General features: G+C 43.8%; 1 protein-coding gene across 3 annotated transcripts in view; it reads left to right on the plus strand.

Annotated features, from left to right (window-relative positions):
• GAN (gigaxonin) overlaps positions 1 to 27397 on the plus strand; it is a 50964-nt gene that overhangs the window by 14627 nt on the left and 8940 nt on the right. The window contains exons 1-9 of one of the 3 annotated variants that reach the window (XM_044911307.1): positions 7881 to 7954; positions 12924 to 13038; positions 15638 to 15988; positions 17853 to 18070; positions 18292 to 18413; positions 21803 to 21915; positions 22853 to 23002; positions 23860 to 23996; positions 24232 to 24360. In XM_044911307.1, coding sequence (XP_044767242.1) covers positions 12997 to 13038; positions 15638 to 15988; positions 17853 to 18070; positions 18292 to 18413; positions 21803 to 21915; positions 22853 to 23002; positions 23860 to 23996; positions 24232 to 24360 — 1262 coding nt within the window. In that variant the 5' untranslated portion in view covers positions 7881 to 7954; positions 12924 to 12996. Of the gene's footprint in view, positions 1 to 7880; positions 7955 to 12905; positions 13039 to 15637; positions 15989 to 17852; positions 18071 to 18291; positions 18414 to 21802; positions 21916 to 22852; positions 23003 to 23859; positions 23997 to 24231; positions 24361 to 27397 lie in introns of those variants that run through there. The other 2 variants (XM_044911306.1, XM_021705697.2) reach the window with 2 other exon arrangements.

Consider the following 27397-nt stretch of genomic DNA (forward strand, 5'->3'; position numbering starts at 1 on the left):
GATGACTTGCAGGCCAGCCTTGGGTAGAGCACAGATCCACAGTCAAGGCTGATTCCCTCTGGCCCACCCTCACATCTTCTCTTTCTTCTAGGTGGTGGTTCTGTTGCATATCTTCTTCCTTCTATATTTTTTATTTTTTTCCCCTCCCTTCTAGCTCCTTCCCCCGGCACAGAAGCATGCTTGGGCTGATTTCACGGCCTGACATGTGGGAGACATACAAATGTCCAGCAGATGCATCTCTGCGACCTCTGCTAAGGAGTGCATGATTTTTTAAAATTTATTTGTTTATTTATTTTAAGTAGGCTTCATGCCCAGCATGGAGCCCAACATGGGGCTTGAACTCAAAACCCTGAGATCCAAACCTGAGCTGAGATCAAGAGTCAGACACTTAACCAACTGAGCTGCCCAGGCGCCCCACAAGCACATAATTCTTCAAACAAGAGTCTCTAAATTTTGTCTTGTCCCTGGTCTCACCACCTCTTTTTTCTTCCCTCTGTTCCTATCTTATCACTCCATTAAACCTGCTTTTAAAAATTGCTAAATATAATTGCCAAATCTAGTGAAAACATGGAAGTGTTTATCCGATTTGACCCGTCTGCTCTATTTATCACTCTTGGTCGTTTTCTTGACACTTGGTCTCTCCAGGCTTCTGTGACCCTTCTTGTCCCATTTCCCCTACTGCTGGCTTTTCTGGCTCTCCTCCCTGTCTGTCCCTATACGTGATGTGGCCCAAGTTCCTGTCCTCCCCCCCCCCCCCCCCTCTCTCAACGACTTCATCTACTCCCGTGATGCCGCTGCCTTGGCCTCTCTGTTGAGCACCAGGCCTGATATACCCAACAGCCTGCTGCAGGGCTGCCCTGCCCCCCCAGGCCAGCTCCCCTCCCCTGGCTGGGTGGCCCACCCTTCACCATGCTGGTCATTGTGCTGCCAGACTCCCTGGGAGAAATTCGGAGACCTTGGGGATGTGCCCCCCTCTCCCTCTGCACCTACGTGACGCCACGGCCCATCATTTTGGCCTCTCCGATCTCTGCCACCTGTCTCCTCTTCAGCATCACTGCTGCTCACATTCCAGTTCCTAGTTCTGAAAGGTGACAGAACTGGTCTGTCTGCCCCCGGGCTCTGTCCCCATCAGTCCACACCGCTGCTACCCCAGTGCTCCTTCTGGAATGTCATTAGATAATGCCTAGAACTGATGGCTTCCGAGACAAGGTTGGTGCCGGTACTGGAGCAGGAAAAATACACCACGAGCCCAGAGTATTTGTGCCAGAAAGTCCGGAGGTGCTCAAAAGACGAGAGAGCCAATGTGAAAGAACTCTCATGTGGCAGTTTGAGCAAGGAAATGAATATCAGTAACACTGGACCATAAACCATAGAATGGATACATAGCCACATGTGTAGGCGTGAGTAAATGAAGGAGTGGATGAATAAATAAATGGGAGAAGAGATAGCTTTTATTTTTCAGTTTTATAACAAAAAAACCCAACTGTTTTTGAGAGAGAACATGCATGCACAAGCTGGGGCAGGAAGGGGCAGAGGAGAGGGAGAGAGAGAATCGTAAGCAAACTCCATGCCCAGCACAGAGCCCGACGCGGAACTCGATCTCAAGACCCCGTGTTCATGACCTGAGCTGAAACCGAGAGTCAGATGCTTAACCGACGGAGCCACTGAGGCGCCCGAGATAGCTCCTCCTTACAGAAGAATTTCCATTAATAAATGTAGATGGAATAAAAGAATCGAAAACCATCATTTGAGCACCATAATAATAATAATTGTTACAGGCAAGATATACCAGTGGATACTGAAATTAGTGGGCAAGAGTTTGAGGAGAAAAAGGATATTTGGGGGTGCCTGGGTGGCTCAGTTGGTTGAGCGTCTGCCTTTGGCTGGGGTCGTTATCTCAGGGTCCTGGGATCGAGTCCCGCATTGGGCTCCCTGCTCAGTGGGGAGCCTGCTTCTCCCTCTTCCTCTTCCTCTGTGATCGCTCTTGTTCTCGAATAAATAAAATCTTTCTTAAAAAAGGGTATTTGTATATTCTAAATTATCTTCTCCAATAGACTTCATAATAACAAAGGGATAAATAGTGACTTTTAACTTCTTAGTGGAGAAACCCAGCAGATGCCATCATAGCCAAATGGCCAGGGTTAACCTCCTACACATCAGCATCCTGATACGCTGCACTGAAGGACATGACATCACTTCTGTAGGGTTCCTGCCAAAAGTACATAACCTCAGTCTAATTATAAGAAACAAAACCCAACTTGAGGGACATTGTACAAAATAATTGACCACTACTCACCGAAGAGTCAACGCCTTGAAAGGTGAAGATTTGAAGGACTGTCACAAGTTCGAGACACAATCATGAACTGAAGTTTGGAACCCTAGATTGGACCCCAGAACAGAGAGAAGACATTAGGGGAGAAACTGGTGAAATCTGAATAAAGTCCATAATTTACTTAATAGTATTATACCAATCTTTAGTTCTTAGTGTTGATAGTTGTACTAAGATTATTTAAGATATTAACATTAGTGGAAGCCATGTGAGGGGGGTATAGGAACTCTCCGATTAAAAACTTTTCTGTAAGTCTAAAATTATTTCAAATTAAAAAGATTTTTAGGGGCGCCTGGGTGGCTCAGTCATTAAGCGTCTGCCTTCAGGTCAGGTCATGCCTGGGATCGAGCCCCGCATCGGGCTCCCTGCTCGGCGGGAAGCCTGCTTCTCCCTCTCCCGCTCCCCCTGCTTATGTTCCCTCTCTCGCTGTCTCTCTCTCTGTCAAATAAATAAGATCTGTAAAAAAAAATATATATATATATTTTAAAAAAATTCCTCATGTACAACTCCATTTCTCTTGAGGTGAAGTCCAAATGTGCTCACCCCTGTCGTTGCTTGGACGTACAATACTTACTTCACTGCCTTTGCTGTCCCTCCTCAGTGTAAAACCCTCAGCTGAGGCCCGATTCAGGTGCCACCTCTGTGAAGCCTTTTCTGACCTCTCTCCCTAGAGAGCTGACTTTTTGACTCCCTTGTGCTTAGCACAGCACCTGCTCCACGGTATTTACAGTGATTCACTTGTCTTGTCCCCTCGGTCTCCTCCTCTGTCACTCCTGTGACAGTTCCAAAGTCTTCCCTTATCTTTCTTGGCCTTGGCCCGTATGGGTGGGTACTGATCAGTTATTTGGTAGACTGTTGAGGAACTTGGGTTTGATTTCTTACAATTAGATTGAGGTTCTACATTTGTGGCAAGAATAGCTCGGGAGTGACGTCGCATCCTCCATCGTGTACCTGTCAGGGCCCCATGATAGTTTGTCCCAACGTTAGATAACGTTCGTTGATCACGTGGATAAAGATGGCGTCCACTGGTATAATCCACTGTATTTCTCTTTGTGATTAATAATTATGGGGCGATACTTTGAGACTATGAAAGTATTCCATGCCTCATCAACTTTCACTCACTAGTTTTAGTGTTCACTTGGCTTTGTAACTCAGTCATTCCTTCTGTTTTTAGACTCCTGTCAGGCTTATGCAGCTGGGTAGAGAACAGCACCTCGTCCTAAGATGGGGACAACCTGGGGAGGAACAGGCTTCCAGAAGGCTGGGATAGAGATTTATTGTGGGGACATAATGCTAGAGGCATCAGACTCCTAGAAATAACTCGTAGCATTTCATTTTACTGACCTGAAGCCCAGGGTTAGAGGTGATGGTTTGTCAGTTCCTCAAGATTGGGGCCCACCACCTAGTTGAGATCTGATTTCTGAATCCATACCTAGTGCTTGGTGCTGTGCCTGAACAGCAGGGGGACTCACAGCAAGGTTAGCAGCCTGGCCCTACAGGCTTTATGGGTTTGATCCCGTCTCTCCCTTCAGGGGTCGCTGTGCTTGGGCAGGTGTAAGTGAGTTCACTTGTAGCTGTTGCATATCCACAGTCCCTGCCGGTGTGCTGTGGGTACCGCCTCCCCTCCCCACCCCCGTCCCCCCAGCGCATACCCTGAGGAAGTTTTCTCAAGCTCTCCTCCTGCTGAAGGTAATTCACACTTGGCATGTTCTCTTACCTGAAAACATTATCTCCCTCCAGATAAATTTTTCCTTTGTTCAGATTACATGACTCAAAGGCATACACTTTGTGTTCTCGTATTTCTTCCAGATATTGATGTAATTGGACATGGTTGCTCAGAGCAGGTCTAAATAGGAACACTGTATTTCATCTTCAGAGTGGATGGTGTGCTGTCAGAGGAAAATGGAAGACGTTTCTGTGACTCCGTGTGTGCTGCCAGGTCGGCGGTCGGTGGTGGGCAGTGGGGAGGTTGTCAGGGATGGATGGCACTGTGGCCGCAGCCTCTTGGGACTGGAGGTGGTTCTGCTTCAGCTTCATTACTGTGGGGCTGCTTGGTGGGATGACACCTGAACAGTAAACTCTTGGTTTTCTAGAAACCTTTCCTAATCTTTACATTTTTCCAAGCAGTGCGCTAGTGACGGTGAGTGGAGGGCAAGGAAGCAAAGATGGAACACCGGCCAGTTAGGCAGCTTCGTTCACAGACCGCAGACCTCCCCTAAGCCAGCCTTACACTCCAATTTACGTTTGCCCTCAGCACAAACTCAGGTGGTGGCATCCTGGACATTCGGGTAGCTTTGCAGCAGAGGGACAGTCAGTTCTTGAATTGCGGAACAGCACACACGGATTGGATGCTGGGGGAAGCACCCCCTCCCCTCAGTGTGGGCGAACGAGTGGGATGCAGCACAGGAAAGCTCACAACCGTCGGGCTGGTCAGTGGTGCGGTTTCTGCACAGGCGTGCTCGTTTTGTTTCAGTAACGGGCATTGCAGTGGTGAAATGCATTGGTCCCCCAGCCTGGCTGTACGCTGCTGTTAATTCAAGTCCATACACATTTGCCAAGTGCCGTTTGGTACCAGGCACTTCGTGAGGGAAGGGGATAGAGTGGTAAACAAGACAAAGTCCCTATCGTCATGGATATAGACATTAAACAGATGCGGTTTATGAGATGATGATAAATTCTGTGAAGAAAAATGAAGCAGAGGGGCGCCTGGGTGGCTCAGTCGTTAAGCGTCTGCCTTCGGCTCAGGTCATGATCCCAGAGTCCTGGGATCGAGCCCCACATCGGGCTCCCTGCACTGCGGGGAAGCCTGCTTCTCCCTCTCCCACTCCCCCTGCTTGTGTTCCCTCTCTCACTATGTCTCTCTCTGTCAAATAAATAAATAAAATCTTAAAAAAAAAAAAAGAAAGAAAAATGAAGCAGGGAAGGGAGTAGAGGTGTTATTTTAGATAGCGTGGTACCCGGGCTGCTCTTTGGAGCAGAGACCTGAAGTGAGTGCAGTATTAAACCATGTGATTAGGGGGAGTAGAGGGTGAAGGGAACATTCCAGGGGTGAGGGAATGTGTCACAATAAGCTGGGGAACTTTTTAAATGTACACAGTTTTGGAACCTGACTCAGTTGGTCTGGGATGGGACCCAGGGATCTGCTTTTCTAGAAGAGCTTGCCAGAAGATTCTGGGAAGCCAGGTTCAGGAGCTACTCTTTTTTTTTTTTTTTTTTAAAGGTTTTATTTATTTATTTGACAGAGAGAGACACAGCAAGAGAGGGAACACAAGCAGGGGGAGTGGGAGAGGGAGAAGCAGGCTTCCCGCAGAGCAGGGAGCCCGATGTGGGGCTCGATCCCAGGACCTTGGGATCATGACCTGAGCCCAAGGCAGACGCTTAACGACTGAGCCACCCAGGTGTCCCCAGGAGCTACTCTTAAAACCCACTCAAATTATGAGTCATCGCAGGATCTTTGTGAGGAGGGAGGTTTTGATGGTAAGGAAGTGAAAATCCGTCGAGGTAAGAAGAGCCGAAGGCTGGAGGTGAAGAGAAAGGGATAGAGAGAGATTAAAGGAAGTAACGAAGGAGAAGCTCCATTAGCATGGTATGCCGGTAGTGAGGCTCTGTTCCTAGAATCCTAATAGGAGTAATGTGGCCACGTCACAGCTCTGCTGGTTCTTTCCCACCTCCCACTTCAAAATCCCTGCTCTCCGTGTGCAGTGTTAGGCTGGTGGCCGTTCCGGGCCAGGTCGGTGGCATTATGCCCGAGCTTTCCTGTGGTTTCCTCTCCTCACTGCTCCCTGACTTTGGTCCTGTAGGAAGAGTGCCTTTTGAGCCTTTGTGGGTCCCGGTGCTGGGGCAGGGGAGCTCACCTAGAGGTCTGTGGCACCTGGTTCATAGCCCACCGGGCCTGGAGGCTTCTCCCTCTGGGACCCCTGCTTCCATCTCAAATACCCATGTAAATCGCGTAGATGATGTTCTTGGGTGAGAGGAACCATTAGAAAGGGAAGTTCCTCTTTTCCCATCCATAAAAAGGAGGCCATAAAAGGCATCATGGAAGGATGCCTTCTGTTGATGGAAATATTACCTACAAATTTATATTTATTAAGTTGAATGGGGACTAAAACAATATTTTTAAAACAGACATCATTTTTTAGAACAGTTAAAGTTCGTGGCAGAATTGACATTTCACTTCAGGTACAGAGATGTCCCATCTACCCCGTGCCCCTACACATGCATAACCTCCCCCATTATCAGTGGCCCCACCAGAGTGGACATTTGTTACAGTTGATGGACCCACACTGACACATCACTGTCACCCAGAGCCCGTGGCTTACATTAGTGTTCAGTCTTGGTGCTGTACATTCTGGGGGTTTAGGCAAATATATGATGACAGGTATCCATCATACTTTCACTGCTCTGGACATCCATTTCTGATGTGGTTTTTAGGAGCTCATGAAGATGAGAAAGGTGGGGAGGAGCATCTGTAAAACAGATTCCCTTCCCCGCCCAGGAACATGAATTAGGAGTTTGGCTTAAGCGGGCAAATGCAGTGGTGAGCCTAAGCCCCTCTGCACAGATCTCAGAGAGCCCGCTGTCAGTAGCTACACAGTTTGAGGTGACATGAATCACTTAAAACCATATGAGTAATGCCCATGAATCATCCCAGAATTTCTATAAATCTTGACTTAAACATTACATTCTCTTGCATTCTATTTGAGTATGTTTCCTTACTTTTATTGGAGACAAGCTTTTGCATCAGAGAGGAAGAAAAGTCACTTAGATTTATTCTGTCACCGTTATATCAAATCCCATTCAGTGATGTCTAAAGTGGTTCTTGGAAGAGTAGAATCAGACCTGGTTTCCTGGGCATTTAGACACATTGAACTTGCTCAGTAATTGGAAGCCGGTGAGGAAAGAACGATTTATAACCAACAGTTTACTTTGGCTCTGTTATACTCACTTAAAGGTTGTAGGCCTCTTTCATGGATGCAAAATTTTGAATAATACCAGCTTCTTTATTAACTAGTAGCCAACAATGCTTTTTTTTTTTCTTTACAAAATCTCTTTTCAGTGTTGCCAAGAAAAAGAAAAATTGATTTTGTTTCACGTCTGTTCAACTTTAATAGGACAGAAAATAAATGCTTGCCTGCCCAGAGGATAGGTGATTGGAGGAAAAATAAACTTGTACAGCATATTCCACAGCAGGCGTGTTATAAATCCTCGATCCCTGATCGAGTTGGCGTGACTTCACCCTCTAGGACTCCACAGGACGCTTCCAGAGCCAAGTCTCTGCACGAACTCAATGGCCTGTTTCAGCTGTTTTGTCCAGAAATGTTTGGGGGTGGGAGAGCTCTCAAATCACTTTATCTAACTGCTTCTTTTTACAAATGAGAAAACAGAGGCAGAGAGGGGAAATGTCTTGCCCTAGAAACAAAACTGGGGAATAATGTGACAGGCGTGGATATTTATATCTGAACACCCGAGGCCCCATTTTATGATACTCTCAATTATTTCTAGTGTTTTCTGCGTGTGATAAAATTCTCAAAGTGACATTTTAAGACTGCTGCATTCTCCAGGAGTTTGTGAATTGACATCATATCATAATAAAAACGAAGATGTTGCTACTTCCAGTAAATTTAGGTATGACCCTAAAGCTTCCTAGGGGAGAGATGAAGAACACAGAAAAGAACAGTTGACTTACCTCCTGTTTTTTTTACGGGCTAACTTTCAAAACAGAACTGTTAGTTATTAACGCTTTGGGTGAGCTTTCTTTCTTTCTTTTTTTAATTTGTTAACTCAGCGCAGTTCACCAAATTCTGTGTAGCAGAGGAGAGAGAGACGATGTGCAAGATGAGAAAATTCTAGATAAAAAGGGGAAGTTATGGAGAAAATGTATTGGGCTGGAGGGTGAGGACAGTTAATTGGTGGATCTTGGGCAAATTAAGGTCTTTCCTGAAGGAAAGAAATGTTAAGTCAGAGTGACAAAAACTAAAGAGATCAAGAGACTTAGCTGGGGAATCAGGAAAAAGGGAAGACAAAAGGAGGGAGAAAAAGACACACTTGAGGTTACTGAGTTGGAAAGGCATGGCAGCTCTCCAAGAACTGAGAGAAGGAGGTGACAGAGTGACGGTAGGCTCTGAAGCAAGACTATTTCAAAATAGATTTGAATGACTCTTACCAGCTAGGGTTAGAAGAGACTCGAGACCAGCTTTCACCATATTTTTGAGAAATGGGTGGTCATCCAGCCTACGAGGACATCACCTGCACACTGATGATGTTTGGATAACAAGCCGCCATAATACAAGTACATGCATGGAGGTTAAGAGTTTTTTTTTTTTTTTTAAGATTTTATTTATTTGGTGGGGAGAGAGAGAGAGAGAGAGCACAAGCTGGGGAGAGGGGCAGAGAGAGAGGGAGAAGCAGACTCCCTGCTGAGCAGGGAGCCCGACGCTGGGCCCAATCCCAGGATCCTGGGATCATGACCTGAGCCGAAGGCAGATGCTTAACCGATTGAGCCACCCAGGTGCCCCACTGAGGTTAAGAGGTTAGACACTTGTAGCAATTTGCCAGAGTAATTTTACGTCTGTTGAATCTGATGATAAAATAATTGGGGCCTGCATTTTATGTGTCTTTTTATTTCAGTTTTCTAATAATTCCTTCATTTTTTAATTGCAGTATAATTGACATAACATTGTATTAGCTTCAGGTATACAACACAATGATTCAATATTTGTATACATTGCAAAATGATCGCCACGGTAAGTCTAGTGAACCTGTAACCTTACATAGTTACAAAACTTTTTTCTTGTGATGAGAACTTACAAGATCTACTCTCTTGGCAGCTTTCAAATATGCAGTACAATATTATTAACTGTAGTTGCCATGTGGTACATTATATTCCCATTATACTTTTATTATATTTTACAAAATACTCATCTGGGATGAATTACAAGTACCAAATAAGCCGTGGGTAATTTGGGAAGCATCGATTAACCCCTTGCTACTCAGAGGGGTCTGGAGACCAGAAGCATCTGTGCTGCCTGAGACCTTGTTACAAATGCAGAAACTCAAACCGCACCAAGACCTTCTGGATCAAGACCCCTGGATGACCCAGTTGAACATTAAAGTTTGAGAAACGCTGTGCTTCTGTCCTTTCACCATTGGACAGATGCGATTATTAAAATCTCTTACTCCTATTGCTTCTGGTTCCACGTCACTGTACCTGACGTCATGCAGGAAGGAAACCTCATGTGACAGTACTTTGAATATTCAAAGACCACTATCACTTCCAACACTTACTTGACAAATAACTGTTGAACATCTATTCTTTGTGAACCACTGGGCTCCATTGCCAGGTTACAGTGATAAATAGGACTCTGGCTTTAAGGAACTTGAAGTTAAATAAAGGACATATGAAATGGGATATGTACTTAAATACCACAATAGCAACAGAACTTGATGGACTCCTAAAGTGCTTGGGAAATCTGTAGCAGGAGAAATTATTTGTACCTGCATGGAGGTGAGGGTGCAGGTGTAGCCTGTGGAAGGTGGAGTGATGAGGAATAACTTTTTGTGGAACTGACATTTAAGGCAGTCTTTACAAGAGGGGTAGGAATGGAGTGTGCAGGGATAGTACAGGAGAGATCAGACATTTCAGATGTTTAGAGACTTGATAGTACAGTGATTCATTTTTCATGGGCTTTGAAAAGGATCTGCTTTTAGAGAAGTCTGAAATGGTCAGTGCTCATACCTACAGGAATCTTATTTTCTGTCTTCTTAGCCATCTCTCACTGAGACAGAAAACTGTATTCTTCATTGTGAAAACATATGATGGTATAGTCAACTTCAGGACACAGCCGCCATGCAGTCACGTGGTTGAACACTGAAAGGAAAGGTCTGCTTGTAGCCCCTTCCCCCCAGTCCAGTCCCCCTCCTCCTTCCACCGTCCACACCAGGCACGGGCAGGCACAGCCAGCTCTTGTGTGAACATGGATTACTTTAAAATAAGAACAGCTCCAGTTCTAGGTTGAGGTTCCCCCACCCGAACATGTTCCAGAGCTACAGCCTTTAAATAGCGACCTTCTCAGTCTGGGTCTGGTCAGGAGACAAAGTCCACACAGTAACTTCAACAAAGAAAGCTTAATATAAAGAATTAGAAACTACAGCAGGAGATTGGAGTCATGAGGGATTAGCTCGTAAGAAGTAAGGAAAACTCTAAAAGATACAGGAATAGCCCATAGAAGGAGCAGCCTCCACCCGAGGCTGAGCTCCAGACATTTTGGACAGCGCACAGGCACAACTCTCTGCGTGGCATGGAAGCCATGCAGCTGGAACTGGCCAGAAGTCTGTCCTCGCAGGTGCCTGGGAAAGCTGTTCACGAGAGGTGTCAAAACTGCCCTCAGGAGCCGCAGGGAAGACTGGTGCCCCCGGGAGCTCCGTGCTGGGGAGGCTGGCTGCGTTGTAGGAGCCTTCCAGGCTGCTAGACCAGAACCAGGAAGCACGGTCTTTCCAGCGCTCTCTGCCGAAAAGCTTAACGTCACGCCAATTGATGAAAATTATTTAAGAGGCTCAGATCCATTTTCACAGGGCATGCAAAAAGGGAGAATTTGGAGCGGAGAGGCAATGCATCGATAACCAGCACAGTGATTGAGAAATACAAAAAGTCACGATATCCTCAGTGAAAAATTCCGTGTGTGCTGCCAAAAAGACTCTATGGTGCATTTCAGATTTAGGTCTTAGTCTTACCACTAATATGATTTTTCTCTCTTGGTTGGGAATTGACAAGATTTTTTCCCTCACTTATTAAAAGTGTCAGGCATACAGATAAACCCGGGCTGCAGTGAGCACCTGGAGAGGCTGGAATAGCAGACATGAAATACAGGAAGGAAACAAGGTTGTCTGATGCTCTTCATACCTCCAGATACATTATCCCATCAATTTCATCTTCTTCAGGGTCTCCAAGACCTCAGGATGGACTGGCTTCCTTCTACTTGTACATAGCTGCTGGCCCAGGACCATTCTGCACCATTGCCTACATTGACTTCCCTTCTTTCCTGTGTTGTCTTTTAGTTACTGAAATCCTCCTGTTTCTTGATTCACTCCCTTGTTTGTTGGGGCACATTTTCTAGCAGCACGCTGAGAAAGGTCGCAAGGGAGGTAATTTGTTTTGAGACCATGTGTAGCTGAAAATATCCATTCTATCCTGACATTTGATTGGTAGTTTGGCTGGTAATCAAAATCTATGTTGGAAATAATTTTCCTTCAGAAGTTTGAGGTCATGTGCTCTTCGGGCAGACCTGTGTCCATAGCTTTAGGTCTTTCCTTTCAGGGCTGGTCAGATCCTCCAAAGAGTCTTCCAGTTTCTTGCCTGGAGAATGTAGGTCTGGCTTTCAATATTTAAGAGCAGAATTGGGGAAAAAAGATTGGTGGTCTCAGCATTCAGTATGTAAACACTCTATTTGCTCTGTTTTTGGTGCAGTACACTTACCTCAAATGTGCCTGATATCCCCCCTGTCCAGAGACCCACCCTCTGTTTTATACTCTTGACAATGTAAATCACTTAGCTTGCACTGGAGCAGGGTGGGGAGGGCCTTACGGGGAGTTGTGTATATATGTGGAGGCAGGACCTGGGAATTCAGCTCCTTACTGCCACTGTCAACCTGTGTCTATTTTTGGCTCATCTCTCACCCTCCTTCCACAGCTGCCTTATTTGACCAATTCCCAGCTTCAGGGGGTGGGAGGTTCTTAAGTGCAATTTAGATTGTGTCTTACCTTTTCTCACTGCTAAATTATGAACATCATTTAGACCTTGGGTAAGGGACCAGTTCTTAAACAAGACACAAAAAACATTCACCATGAAAAATTATTCTTCAAGTTGTTCATTGCCTTAAACAAAGGTGTCAAGTGTGTCAAAGGTTTAACATCAAGAATCTAATAAAGAACTCCTACACCTCCACATGAAGACAATTAACTCAAAAAATGAACAGGAGATTTGAACTTAACATGTGTTTCACAGAAGAGAAAACACATGTGGCCACAGACACAAAGAGATGTTCCACACCTGTGTGACAGGGCGGTGCAGATCACAACCACAAGGAGAGTGGTTTCGTGGGTACAGTAATAACAAAGAAGCAAGGGAAAAATCAGACATGGGATTTAGGACGATAGTTACTTCAGATGGGGAAAGCAGAGGGATGGATGGTGAGAAGGAACGTTTGGGTAGAAGCAGGTTCTTGTTAAGGTCCTAGCTTGTGTTTTGGGTGGGATGGTTGTGGGGTCCTTGTTACATAATTGAAAATAATTAGATAATTAAATACATGAAAAAAATAAAAGGCTAACAGGGCTGGGGTAGAGATCCTTACTCAGGTGGCTCTCAGTTCTTCGGTTGTCTGTTTTTTAAGAAGTAGCATTCTGAATCCTGGAACAAGTGTTTTGTAGTCAGAAGTTATAAAAAATGTATATATATATATTAATCTAAAGTTAACAAATTACATTTCCTAGGTGGGGTTCATATGCTGATAATTATCTACTTTATAGAGTTTTAGTGCATAAATATTTATAGCTATTTCTGTTCTTTCATAGAAATTTTACATTTTTTTCCCTTTCTTAGGACAAAGTTAAACTATAATCCTCCAAAAGATGATGGATCAACCTATAAGATTGAACTTGAAGGGATATCGGTAATGGTTATGAGAGAGATCCTGGATTACATCTTCAGTGGGCAGGTATGATGAGACACACAGAGAGGAAGACTAAGTAGAGGCCTCTCAAGCTCAGGGTGAGGGTCTCCTTCATCCATTCTATGACCCAGCAACATTGTCCTCTTCATCAGTCATTGTCTGCGTGACATGTATCTCCTGCTGGGAATGGCGCCCAGCTGTTCTTCCGGGGCTCTGCTCTTAAAAGAAAAGCAGACTGAGTAAAATCTTAACCCAGTCCCAGATTTTGTATTTATCATTCTGAGCTCCACCTTCCATCGTGAGATGGGAAGGACCTGGGATGCTCCTTTCATGGCTGTCTTTATGTTTTTAAACGTTAATTCCCATCTTACTCTGTACCCCATAACCTGGAAATGGGAGCTTCCTCAGGCAGTGGGAATTATTTTATAGAAATAAAGAGTCTGAGATTCATACAAATGACAAGCACCTGCGTTGTGTTCATGATGCCTGGGTTCTGTTGCTTCAGTAGGACCAACATCCCTGTTGCACCCCATTCTTGCTGATGTCCCTTTACTTTCTGCCCACTTATATTTCTGAGGATTTAATGAAACCCAGGGGAAAAGGTGATAAGTGATTAGACTTTTTCTTTTTCTTTGCCATCCTCAAGCCCCCAACCCCTGATTTTGTGATTTAAAATGTAGCACGAGGGCTCTTATGAACAATCTTAGGTTGAACCAGGGCTAGTTTATTAACAGGAAGAAATTAGTGTATCTTACATTTGGGTATGTGAGAATGCATTTTATCTTGACTCTTTTTGAGAGCTTCTTTCCTTCTCTCTCCTGTATTCCTTCCTCATCTTATTTTACCTTTCCTGTTTGTAAGAGCCGCCTCCTACGTGTTTTCTAACACACTGCTTGCCTTCTCTGCATATATTCATTCAGTCAACCTCGGTGATTGTCATTCTTTTTGAAGTTTTTGGGTTAATTTCATGATGTTACCCCTTCTCTTTTCTCTGAACACTAGGTGGGGGGGGGGGGTATGTGCATGTAAGATGATGTGTGTGATTGTTAAAAATAAATGAATTTAGATTGATTTGGGACAGTCCTTAAAATACTGAAGATACTCGGAAGCATCACAAAACCAGGCTGAGGACCAACCTCTCATCTAACTTTTAATATCATTTCAGCAGCAACTAAAACAAGTTACAAGCCAGGAGGAACATGTTCCTCTTCGGGCTTGGATTTGAATCTTGAAACCTTATTTACAGATAGACTTCTGTGTTTTGTTCCCAGTTAAAATTAATTATGGTTTAAGAAAAGAAAAATAGAGAAAAAAAATAATTATGGTTTATAACCATAGTTGCAACATAAGTTATAACCAACTCCTGATCTGGCACTTCGGTTTTACCAGGATGGAATGTGGTGGTTTTCTTGCATGCCTGTATCTGACTGGTGTACAGCCATCCACTGCTGTGTGGCTGAATTTATTTATTTTTTTAAAAGATTTTATTTATTTATTTGACAGAGAGAGACAGCGAGAGAGGGAACACAAGCAGGGGTAGTGGGAGAGGGAGAAGCAGGCTTCCCGCGGAGCAGGGAACCCGATGCGGGGCTTGATCCCAGGACCCTGGGATCATGACCTGAGCCGAAGGCAGACGCTTAATGACTGAGCCACCCAGGCGCCCCTGTGTGGCTGAATTTAATACATCAAGTAAACAGGAAATTTTTCTTACTTGTGACTTGCTCGACACACTTCTTTCCACAGTTCTGTTGCTCAGTTTATATAAGGTGATTGGCAGTCATACATTCTTTTTCTGCATCTGTGGTACACAATGTGTGAAATGTGACACAACGTTTCTTGCTGTACTGTACTCTGGAGCCTCTCATTCTCATTTCCGAGTGTAGGACAAGTGCCCATTCTTTGGGAGAGGAGAACCTGGACCGTTGTGATTGTGGCAATGTTTTAGAGGCTTGTTTCTTCACATCGCCTTAGTGTTGCATGCAAGAACTGTGAGATGGGAGGAGGAAGCAGCATCAGAAGATTAAGGAAAAGTGAAGTTCTTAATGATAAACAAGAAATCTTACCTTAGGGATTTCTTCCAGAAAATAGGTTTGAGACCAGAGTGTACATGTGGCACTGAATGCGATGTTTGGCATTCAGAATGAGGTCCTTGGGCCGCGTGGCCCGCCCCTCTCCAAGGGACCGGTGTGGTGTGTCTGGCATGCCATCTGGCAAAAGACGGAACGTGGTGTATCTGGAGGCAGGATTTGCCGCAGTTCCAGTGCTGGTGTTTAAAGGAAACCCCTTCAGTTTACCACAGAAGGCAGCACTGTCCACCTCGCAAGCATTTTGGCCACTTAGTTCTAGAAGTGAGCAACGCGGACAGTGCGCCCGGGAAGGGTTCGTGATAGTTAATGTTGGTAAAGCCAGGGAAGTGCTGGGAAAAGTCAGCCAACCATGTTCTGTTCACATTGTTTGAAGGTTCACTGGTGCCCTCAAATTCCTCTTGAAAAAGAAGCACTGGGCTGGACTGTGTGAAATTGCCAATATTTGATCATCTCTGACCTACAGAAGTGGAGCTTTCATACGGTTCAGCCTAATAGGTTAGTGGTTTGGGCTTTAAATACATACATGGAAGCGTAAAATATTTATGATACTCTTGTAGATCCGGCTGAACGAAGATACAATCCAAGATGTTGTACAGGCAGCGGACCTGCTCCTGCTGACAGATCTTAAAACTCTGTGCTGTGAGTTTTTGGAAGGCTGCATCGCAGCTGAGAACTGCATTGGCATCCGCGACTTTGCCCTCCATTACTGCCTGCACCATGTCCATTACCTAGCCACGGAGTACCTGGAGACTCATTTCCGAGACGTCAGCAGCACAGAAGAATTCTTAGAACTCAGTCCTCAGAAGCTTAAAGAAGTGATTTCTCTTGAGAAGTTAAATGTCGGCAATGAAAGATACGTGTTTGAAGCAGTAATTCGCTGGATAGCACATGATACAGAACTAAGAAAGGTACCTGTGGTTTATAACGTGGTCTGACCCTGCCTTTTTACTTCCTTATTCCATTCGTTCACTCATTATTGGGTGTTTTCTCCTTTCCCATAAACTGGAAAGGCTTACGAAGTAGTGATCTAAAAGATGTCTGGGGGCGCCTGGGTGGCTCAGTCACTTGGGCCTCCAACTCTTGATTTCGGCCCAGGTCGTGATCTCTCGGGGTCATGAGATCGAGCCCCACATCGGGCTCCATGCTCAGAGAAGAGTCTGCTTGGGATTCTCTCTCCTTCTCCCTCTGCTCCCCCCATGCTCTCTCTCTTTCTGTCTCTCTCTCAAATAAATAAAATCTTTAAAGAAAATAAAATAAAAGATGTCTGTGGTACACCTTTGCATAGGATCACTGAAGTGGTTGTTTTTTTCAGACCAGACTGCAAAAGCGCATGTAACTCCTAATATGGCAATGAAAATATTAATACTTGTAAGGAACATAATATCCTTTCTGCATTGCTTTTAGCGGGAAAATGCATTTCATGCTTAAGCTGGGGATTTTAGAGATTCAGTGTCTCTAACTCTCTTGTTCAGCATCCATCTCTGCACCATTACTGGGCGGACCCAGGCGGGGACTCTGATAAGGGCAGCAGAGTGAGAGGGGTGAGGGGAGGGGGCGTCTGGAACCTCTGTGGTGTGGGCTGTCCCTGGAGTGATCGACACCACTCAGCAGAGAGCAGGAGAGCGCTCGGCAGTGCGGCAGTGCGGTTACAGAGGGGAAGGCTCTGGGAGCAACGGCTGGGAAGGAAGGGTCTCAGAGAATATCAGCCTTTAGATCCAAACTGGCACCACAGCGGGGGAGGGAGCAAAATCACGGAGCTTTAAGTCCAGTGTTTATAGACTCCAGCTACAACTGCTATATTTGAAATAAGAACTACGTTAGGTTTTAGGAAGTTTTCAAAATGTATAATCGCATTGTTAATGGTTCTCAGCAACTGTTGACTTGGGTTTTAGTGAATATCTTGTACTTTTTAAAATTCTATAGGCTTATTTAGAAACTGTGGACTACTGTAACACGGATGGAAACTGTTGCGCAGTGATGATAAAGAAACGCACACTCCCGTATGGTCGTAGTCTCAGCATAGTCGGTACAGCTAGCATTCGGTTTTCCACGTTTGTTGGGTAGATGAGGAAAGGAGATAGGAGAGTTCCCAGTTCGCTGCCGCGCACAGAGACCACAGTCGCTAGCTGTCCCTTCCTTTCTTCTTCAAGGGGCGAGGTTGACTATTCCAAAACCAAGAGAAACTAGTCACTAAGGAGTTTCACCTCGTGTGTGTAGAATGCTGTAGTCCGTTAGTTCAAATTTAATGAGTCATCATGAAAAGTACATAATTCATATTATATGTTAGATTTTTTTAACAATGAAGAAATACATAGTACTCAGAATTTTTCTGAACTATACTTTTTCTATGTTTTTCTTGTAATGTTAATGTTGATCTATTTTAATTATCTATTTAACTGTACAGAATCAAGCTACTCCTGTGTATAATGTTCCCATGAATGTGATTTAACTCCCAGCACATCCAGCTGTGTGAAATAAGGCCACTGCAGCCGAGTGACCCTTTGGGGTATAAAGAAAGCTGCTTGCAACTTTTCCGTGATACCTCAAATATAAACCTGAACTGATGATTCTTTAAGTTAAACTTGTCTTTATCAAGGCTATGGGGAAGTAGAAAGGAAAGGGGCCAGTAAAGCATATTCCAGCACTTGTGACTTGCCCGCTGATAATCCTTTAACAATTTCAGCTTTTCCGTGAGTCAGATAACATATGTTCTACAAACTGTGCTGCGTCCTACATTTTTTTTCTCCCCATCCTTCCTACCCTCTGGTGCAGGTCCACATGAAGGACGTGATGTCAGCTCTGTGGGTTTCAGGGTTAGACTCCAGCTACTTACGGGAACAGATGCTCAATGAACCATTAGTACGAGAAATTGTCAGAGAGTGCAACAACATACCGCTGAGCCAGCCGCAGCAAGGGGAGGCCATGCTCGCAAACTTCAAGCCCCGGGGCTACTCGGAGTGCATTGTGACTGTTGGCGGAGAAGAAAGAGTGTAAGTATGGATGTGCATCGTTTCAAGAGTCGTAAAGGAAGAGCTATTTCCGTGTAAACAGGAATTCATGGTATTTTTTTTTTTCTGGTATCTAAGCATAATAGCAGTAAATTTTTTTTTAATGTTTTAAACATTTTTTAGAGCAGTAAAACTAGTCATAGTTATTATAAGCAGAACTATATAAAACACATTAACTGCTAATCAATTATTTATTTCCTTAGTTCACGGAAACCAACAGCAGCGATGCGATGTATGTGCCCTCTTTATGACCCTAATAGGCAGCTTTGGATTGAACTGGCCCCTTTAAGCATGCCAAGAATTAACCACGGAGTTCTCTCAGCAGGTACCATTCTGTGGTCAATTTTACTTAAACACAAGATCGAGTAATATGTAATTTTAGGGTTGTACAGAATGACTCGAAACCTTTTAGAGATTTAATTTTAAGAGATAATTTTATTATCTCCATGATGAAGTCTTCTGTGTAGCTCTCGCTTTCAAGACTTTGTAAGGAGAAGAGTATCTTCTGTCAGTCTTTATTGTTCCTGAATCTTTAATACGTAAGCTATTTTTAAGACTTTAGTAGAGGAGCATTTTACTTGATGTCTTACTGATAGAAGAGCCACATTCAGTGACTCTTCCCACCCTTTAGCTCTGTGGCTGCACCCAGAACACGGAATTCCCTTGAGCCATAATAGTCCCGTTTTTTTGAATTCATGCAATTTAGAATTACAGTAACTACATGAAAAGTAAAGGTGTTACGTCAAAGCAACCATTTTGTGTGAGACTTTAGAAAACATTTTTTATATTAGCATGGCTTCAAGTTATTTTACTACAGAACGCATGTTTCACTTGACCTTCCCAAGTTTGAAAACGGCTCCATGTTAGTCAAAGCTCTCACTCACGAAGGTGATAGGAAAGGCTGTACTTGCTGCCTTCTGACTGTTCTCTGCCTTTCTCTTCACCTTGCTCTGCTCGTTTGGGTTCACCCACAAGTGCCATTTCACTAAATTCCAATTAAAATCAACAGTCTTCCTGGAATCCTTCATATTTTATAGTCTCTGCTTGCCCACTAACATTACTTTAAGGATTTGAAAGCTATACCATACCATTCCATATTATAGAAATGGCCAAAGCTGTACTATAGTACAGAAATGGAATCATTTTTTGGGTTCCAAAATGATTGAAGTTATTGTCAGTAATAAGCAGCAGGATGCAGTGGGGTAGCTAACAGGATGTGAGTCTGATTTCCTTGTTCTCTCTTCTCAGAATTAGCTGCCTTACATTTCCTTCCCACAACGTGTACACCTATTCATAATTTTCACACACACATACCTGCCACAGTGTTTCCTATGTCACAGATTTTCCAAGATTTCCTCGAGGGGTTGGTATTTCAGAAACATTGAGCAGTGAGGATGGGGTCGTGTCCAGTTGTAGTGAGCAAAGCTGTGACATTACCAAGTGGTTCCTCTTTGTCCAGCCAGTACTGTGTTACTTCTTTTCCTGCCTTTTTTTTTTTTTTTAATTGATGGACTTTTTTTGTCATTCACTTTGTTTCTGCTCTTCCAGGTTAAAGTTATATTCTTTGTCTATATTGCTTTGAAAGTCATCATAGATACCATAGCCTGTATTCTTAAGTTATAAAAGCCCAAATGCATTTCTCCTGTTCTTCATGTTTCACAGTCTTGCATTATTAAAATATATGACTATTTATGAATAAGTATCTACATATAAATGTTTGATTCATCTGTTTTGAATATATGCAGAGAGAGAGAGAGAGAGAGAATGTTTAGATTTACCCACATATTCACCACTTTCTTTGTTTTTCCTTCTTAATTCTCAGACCTTCCATCTAGGATTATTTGCCTTCTCTCTGAGGTCTATCCTTTTGAATTTCCTTATTGTGGTCTACTGGTAGCAAACGCTTCAATTTCTTTGTCTAACAATGTCACTGTTTTGCCTTCATGCTTAAAGGATACTTGTGCTGGGTATAGAATTTTAGGGCATCTTGACTCTGTGGCTTGGCCTTTCCTCAAATCTGGAAAATTCTTATTTTTACATATTCATGTATTGCCTCTGCCCCATTGTCCTCTTTCCTCCTGCTTTGGAAGTCCAATTAAACATGGCTAGACTTTTTGCTCTGTCCTTAGCCTCCTGCCTCTGTTTTGTTTTGTTTTTCATGTTTTTGCCTCTCCATGTGCTGCCCTCTTTATGGTTTCTTTTGATTTACCCTCCACTTAATGAGTTCTGTCTTTAACTGTGACAGATCTGCCATTAAACCCACCTATTAATTTTTTTAAATTTTATCTGGTGTTTTTCTTTTTTTATTCCTAGAGATTCTCTTTAAATCTTTTTCAGATCTGCTGTGTCACTTCTACAGCCCTCTTTTTCCAAGAGTTCTCTTAAAATTTGTCTTTCAGGGCATTTGCATCAGGCTCCCTGCTCAGTGGGAAGTCTGCTTCTCCCTCTCCCTCTGCCCCTCCCCCACGCTCATGCTCTCTCTTGCTATCTCTCTGTCTCTCTCTCTCTCAGATAACTTAATAAAAGCTTTTTTAGAAATTTGTCATTCAGTTTTTAAACATAGTAAGCATTCTCATTTTATCATCTTTCTGGGTAGTCCAGTATTTGAAATTTGAAGTCTCTGCAAGACTACTTCCTGTTGTCTGTTGTTGCTGGTTCTTCTTAGAGTCTAGTTTGTGTGTCCGAGTATCTTTGGTTGGGTGCTGATCATTTTATTAAAAATTATTTATAGGAATAATTTGATGCTTTAAAATCTTAGAATATTAGAATCTAAAGATTAGGTAAGGATACTTCCTTCCACACAAGTTTTACATTTGTTTCTTCCAGTTGCCTATAAGCACTGCAAATTTGGAATTGAATTACTGTAAATCAAATTCAAACCTTGAGATCTCCTAGACAAGGGAGGAGATTTAAATCTGGGTTCTAATTCCTGTTGAACTTTGGAGAGGCTCTCGTGCCAAAAGTCATACTTCCTGTGGGCCTGGGATTTTGATTTTTGTCCCTTTCAAGCCCTCAAAGCCATTATAAGAAAGGTTGGAAATTTCCCAGTTTGGTAAATGCCCTCAAAGCAAAATGGTTTCCATGGGTGGTGACCTCTCCAGCTCCCACTTTTCCTTTCAGCTTTGCCATATTGTCCTGTTGGCTTCTTCTCTTTTAAGATTATTTCAAAAATGCTTGTCAAACAAAACAAAACAAAACAAAAATGTTTTGTCCAGCAATTTAGCTGTTTTGCACAGGAGTTGTTATGAATAACTTAATCCACCCTTACCTGAAATAGGAACTTCAACAGTGATTCTTAGATGCTGTTTTGAATATGAAGTGCACAGGTGCCCCGGATCTGAGCGCTCCTGGGTCTTGAACGAGCAGATGTGGGCTGTGGATCAGAAGTTGTTTGAGAATCACAGAGGGGGGTAGGATAGATGGAGCTGCTTGGTGTCCGTGTGGGTGGTGTCAGTCTGGGTTGTACGCTGTAGGGTAGTGGGAATCCACTCAGCTGCCGAGTGAGGTGAATTGGCCAAAGTGACCCACAGATGTGAATTAGCCTCTCTCAGTGAGGATCGAATGAATTGTGATGAAGACCTCAAATCCACTGTTGTCATTAGAGAAGTTGCCTCCACATACTGTCTCTACAGCTGTGCCATTTGTATTCAGCAGGAGATGGAAGTTGAAGAGTGAAGTTTCAACTTTCTCGTGTGTCTCGTTTGATTTTTACAGAGGGATTCTTGTTTGTGTTTGGGGGCCAAGATGAAAATAAGCAGACCCTGAGCTCAGGAGAAAAATACGACCCAGATGCAAACACATGGACGGCATTGCCACCAATGAATGAGGTAAAACGTTCTTTTTCATTTGTTTGGAAGTGTGTCTGTCTTCCCTTCAGCACTTCCCTTTGTTTTACATCTGTGTACATGTAAGGAGAGAAATGGCGACCCGCCACACCTCCTGCTGGCTACGCTAGTGGCCACCGTCCCAGCTCTCCTCTCGTCCATCAGACCTCCTCGTGGCTCCGCAGACCTGCACACTCGTGCTTTGGGACCTCTGCCAGCTGCCCATGGGGCTCGCTCCTTGCTTCCGCCAGTGTTTGTCCACGTGGGGCTTCCCAGGAAGCCTTCCCTCCCGCCCCTCAGCTATCCCGTCTCTGCCTGTTTTCTTCCTCTTCATATCATGTGGCACTTTCTCACATATTGGGTATTTTTTAATTGTTCACACAAACGATGGCTGAGGATTTTGTCTGCCTGCTCAGAGCCCCGTCTTTAGTGCTAGAACAGCACTGGGCACAGCGGGGATGGCGGGGACACCAAGTATTTGTCAAATGACCCCTCAGGCTTCTGTCATTCCAGTTGGCTGTAGCAGGAGCCTGGCCTCCCCATGCCTCTTCCAGCCTCGGGCAGTGCTCTTGCTGTGGTTCTTCCTTGTCTTTCACACACCAACTTGGAAACACTTAGCTACAGCCCATTGCTAAACACAGATAGTTTTAGTGAACCAGAAGGTAATAGTTCTTGTTGTTGTGAGCTGTGGTGAGTAAAAAATGGTGATTCCGCCAGTGAATTTATCATTGTCCCGAATAACTCCTGGTTTGGGTTCTGTCTCTTGTGACAGAAGGGTGAGCTGCTTAGGGAAATTACAGATGTCTGAGAGAGATGGTTTTGAGCATGCACCTCTTTGCTGAAACTCTGGAATGTGATGATATCTGTAATTTTTATTAAATGTGTGGATATCTGCTTTCAGTCTGGTAGTTGTGTACAGAGATCTTTGATGTCTTTTCAGCCACGACATAATTTTGGAATTGTGGAGATAGATGGAATGCTGTACATTTTAGGAGGAGAGGATGGTGAAAAAGAGCTAATTTCCATGGAATGTTATGACATTTATTCTAAAACCTGGACAAAGCAACCTGATTTGACCATGGTTAGAAAGGTGAGAACCGTATCTTGTGATTACAAATTGGGTTTTAAAGTTAGCATTTCTTCTTTTCCCACATACGCCTTTTTTAGTGCAATCGATAGTGTTAAAAGAGTGAACGTTGTAGGCTTCTGTCGCTATCGGTGGCCCGCCTTCATGGTCATCCGCCGTGCGCCAGGATAGGAGACGGAGTGTGTGCGAGAGCTCGCCCTGACGGTGGGCTCTGCGCTGGGCTGCTGTGTCCATGCCTGCGCTTGACAAGCGCCTCGGGAGCACACTCACCTAGGAGGTGGCCAGGTCTTCCAGCCCTATTTTCTTAATCATCATACGGGCCTGACGAGAAACAGCCTGCAGGTAAGCATGGCCATTGTGTCCTGAGTAGAGTGAAAACGTGGCTCCCATTAGCTGTTTTGAGCACAGTCTGTCATATTCCCGTTCCCGTGTGGGAGGGAGGGGCTCTTCTTCACACCAAAACTTCGTCCGGTCCTGTGGATATTTACACCTCATGTGCTGTGCTCCCAGTCTCAGTGCTTCACTCAGTTGGAGCAGGAATTGAGTGAGATGTTGCTCGACAGAATCTAAATCTTGGAATCTTCAAATAGTGGTAGAAGAATGGAGAGACTGGAAAGCTTCTTTAAAAATTAGGGTCATTTATGTATCTCCCTGAGCACAGTCGTGTCAGCTGGAGGTAACAAACAGTATGTGTACTACCTCCTCTTCTCACTTTTCAAGCCCTGTCTTTGTAGTATTGGAAGATACCATAGTTTTACTATTAGAAATCGAAACCTTTCCCTATGGTGCTCTCTAAGGTTAGCATTTGCCGAACGTGGAGTGTAAGTGTTGCCTCCCCAACTCTCGCTTTCTCCTTCCAGATCGGCTGCTATGCAGCCATGAAAAAGAAAATCTATGCCATGGGGGGAGGATCGTACGGGAAACTCTTTGAATCTGTGGAGTGTTACGACCCAAGGACTCAGCAGTGGACCGCTATCTGTCCGCTGAAGGAGAGAAGGTATGAGAATGCAGTTGTGGACTCTGTAGGCACCCCCTTTCTTTCAAATGAACCTTTCACTTGACTTAGCATTTGGTTTCTATAAAAATAAAAGAATAATCCATTTCATAAAAAGAAAGACTCACATATTCATGAAACCCAGAACATTGCAGAGTTAAAACAAGCAGAAAAGGAGTTCGGGAATCAGCCATGAGTTGTAAATCCAGTAGCTGATATGCTCTGTGTGACCTTTCAGATTTGGAGCCGTGGCCTGTGGCGTGGCCATGGAGCTGTACGTGTTTGGGGGAGTCCGAAGTCGTGAGGACATCCAGGGGAGTGAGATGGTCACTTGCAAGTCTGAATTCTACCATGACGAGTTTAAAAGGTAAGTTTGAACAGTTTCACATAACTTGTACAACTTTTCCTTTCTGCTTTCAAAGTCATGTCTTAGATTTGTTTAGTTTTGTTTTCAAGTTACTTGACTGAGTTACCTTGTCTATTTAGGACATATGCCTAATGCCAACTAGAGATTTCGTCAGAGACTTCAGAAGTATTCGTAGCTTAAAACCGTAGAAAAATGTTTCTGAAATCTATATCAGACCTTGACGCTTGGTTGTTTAAAATCATTCATTGGCTTCCTATGGCTTTCAGGAGAAAGTTTAAACTCCTTAGCCTAGCATATATGGCCTTCTGTGATATGGCCTTTCTCTATTCTTTCTGCTACTATTCAACACATATGCTTTACTGGAGTTACACTGAGCAACATTTCCCGCCCCCCAAAACATGTTATGATTATCTTGGCTCTGTGCTTTTGTACTACTCCTTTTGCCTAAAATTTCCCTTCCAACATGTATCCAGTTAATATAGCCTCTTCCAAAACTGTGCCTAATTATCACTGCCTGGAGAAAACCTTCTCACACCTCTCAGTCTCGTTTAGGCTCCTCCATCTGTAATCCCAAACATTCAGTTCATGTCTTTTGCATTGTAATTGTTAACCATAAGATTTTCTTTCTTTTTTTTTTTTTAAGATTTTATTTATTTATTTGAGAGACAGGCTGAGAGAGAGAGATCACAAGCAGGGGGGAGGGGTAGAGGGAGAAGCAGACTCCCCACTGAGCAGGGAGCCCAGTGTGGGACGGGATCATGACCTGAGCCAGAGGCAGACACTTAACCAGCTGAGCCACCTACGCACCCTAACCATAAGATTCTTGAGGGCAAGGTTCGGCTCAGCTGTCCATGGATCAGTGGATGGTTGATTCAGTGGATGAAGTCTGGTGTCCCAGAGTCTTAAAACATCTGACAGGTTGCCGTACTGGTCTTGTAGAGTAGACACCCTCCTACCGACCTCCTTTCCTTGTCTCCTTCCACACGTTTTATTGTGGTAACCACTAAACTGGACTATTCAAATCCTTAGAGGGAAATGGTCATGTGAAAATTCATCTTGTTACAGTATTTCAATCCGGTTACCAGGAGGGGGTGCCTTAAGGCAACGTTTAATTTCATACTATTTTAGATGAGGGCAAACAATGAGCAGCGACCAAGACTTTAGAGAAAAATGTGCATGTTACCTAACTTTTAATGTATTTTAAATTGAGGATATTTGCATAGCCTTTCTTCCCCCCATCAATTACATGGGTAGGCCCTCTTTGGAAAATTTATTAGACAACGTATGAGAGCAGTTTAGAAAATGTCTGCTATGGTGGGGGTGGGGCAGAATTTCAGACTTTTCTACATTTCTCTGGATCCATTACTGTGAGGGCTACTGTCCGAGGTATAAAATAGCATGTTAATTCCTGCCCAAATGAATCTCAAGACTGTCTGCTCAACTTCATTTATAAGCAGTGGTCAGGGTGTTTGGTCTCCGGTAGAATATTGACTTGTGCCATCCTCAGAGGGACCGAGTTCCTGTTTGGGCAGTGTGAGCTAGAGGCTGCCACTGGTTTGCTGGAGGAACCAGGGCCACTTGCGCCTCACCCTCCCCTGTCCCTGTTTGTTTCTAGGACTTAAATCTGGTGCAGAGTTTCTCGTCTGCCCTTAATATGCTATCAATTGCTAGAACTTTTATATTTCTGTCAGGTTGTTTCATATTAATAGTTGATAAGCTTTAAATGTAAGGGTATTACTTGCTTTCAGTTCGTAAGTATGAGGCATAAGAATATGGCTCCTTCCTTGCTATTAAAAAGCATTTCCAGATAAATTCATGGATCATTAGTCTCTTTGTTTCTGAGCTGTCCAAAGTTAGTTTTTAAAGTAAGCTCTGGGCCCAACGTGGGGCTCGAACTCACAAACCTGAGATCAAGAGTCTCATGTTCTACCAACTGAGCCAGCCAGGGGCCCACCAGTGTTAGTTTTTAAATAATAGAATGAGGAAAGGTTCATTTCTTTTGTCAGTATAATGTATAGGATTCTTGCTTGGGTGACACTAGACACATACATAACACTGTTAACTCATTTGTAACTCAGTCTTCAAAACAACCCTCTGAGTCCATGTGCTCTTTTTATTCCTCTCTTAAACCAAAACACAGAGAGGTGAAGTAATGTGCTCAGAGACACACAGGTAGCAAGTGGCAGAGCTGGAATTTGAACTCAGGCACTCTGGCCCCAGAGGCCACCTTTTCAGCCACCACACTACATTGCGTTAAAAATACAGGCTTTCCTGTAAATATCTATAGGAGGAAAATAACATATAGCCGAAGTTTATTTCTCGGGAGAGCAGATGTTTCCAAGTATGTTATATTTGCGTATTGTGGAAACTGTTGCCAGATGAGCAATCTGTATTAGATTGGAGACCATTTATTGTCTTTAAGTAATCTCTTGTCTTTCCTGTCTTTGTTCCCTATTTTTAGGTTAAAACTTTCCTGGAAAAATGCCATATCTTATTTTCTGTGTTTCTAATGAAAAACAAAACTGTTTGAAGGAAAGCAAAGAAACTGCCATAAGTTCTATCACGTCATAGTGACAACTTGATAATACATACAGAATGACAGGCAGCTCTGTTTCTGTTCTGGTGTCCCTGCTCTTCTAATACCACCATCCTCCCAGTTATCCGTACTCAAAAAAGCTCACCTTTGATTCTCTCTCATGCTTCACGTCTCATCAGTTGCCAAGTCTCGTCTTCTTTTTTAGACTCTGGAATATTTCCCAAGTCACCCACCTTCGTTTCTCTGCTCCTGCCCTCCCGTGTTCACTTTCTCGTGTGTGCAATGGCATTAGCCTTCTGACCAGTTTTCCTGGGCATTTGGCCTGTTTGTGGTTTTGAAAGATTAACCCGACTTTGGTCATTCCATTCTCCTCCTGGAAATTCTTGGTATTTCCCTTTTGCTTACCAAACAAAGATAATAGTATGTAGCCTCCTGCTGGGGTTCTCCATTGTCTGAGGTTAAGAGAAATGTTCAGTCTTTTCTAGTCTCTTCCTTCCCATG

The sequence above is a fragment of the Neomonachus schauinslandi genome, chromosome 16 (assembly GCF_002201575.2).
Source record: "Neomonachus schauinslandi chromosome 16, ASM220157v2, whole genome shotgun sequence".
Taxonomy (NCBI): domain Eukaryota; kingdom Metazoa; phylum Chordata; class Mammalia; order Carnivora; family Phocidae; genus Neomonachus; species Neomonachus schauinslandi.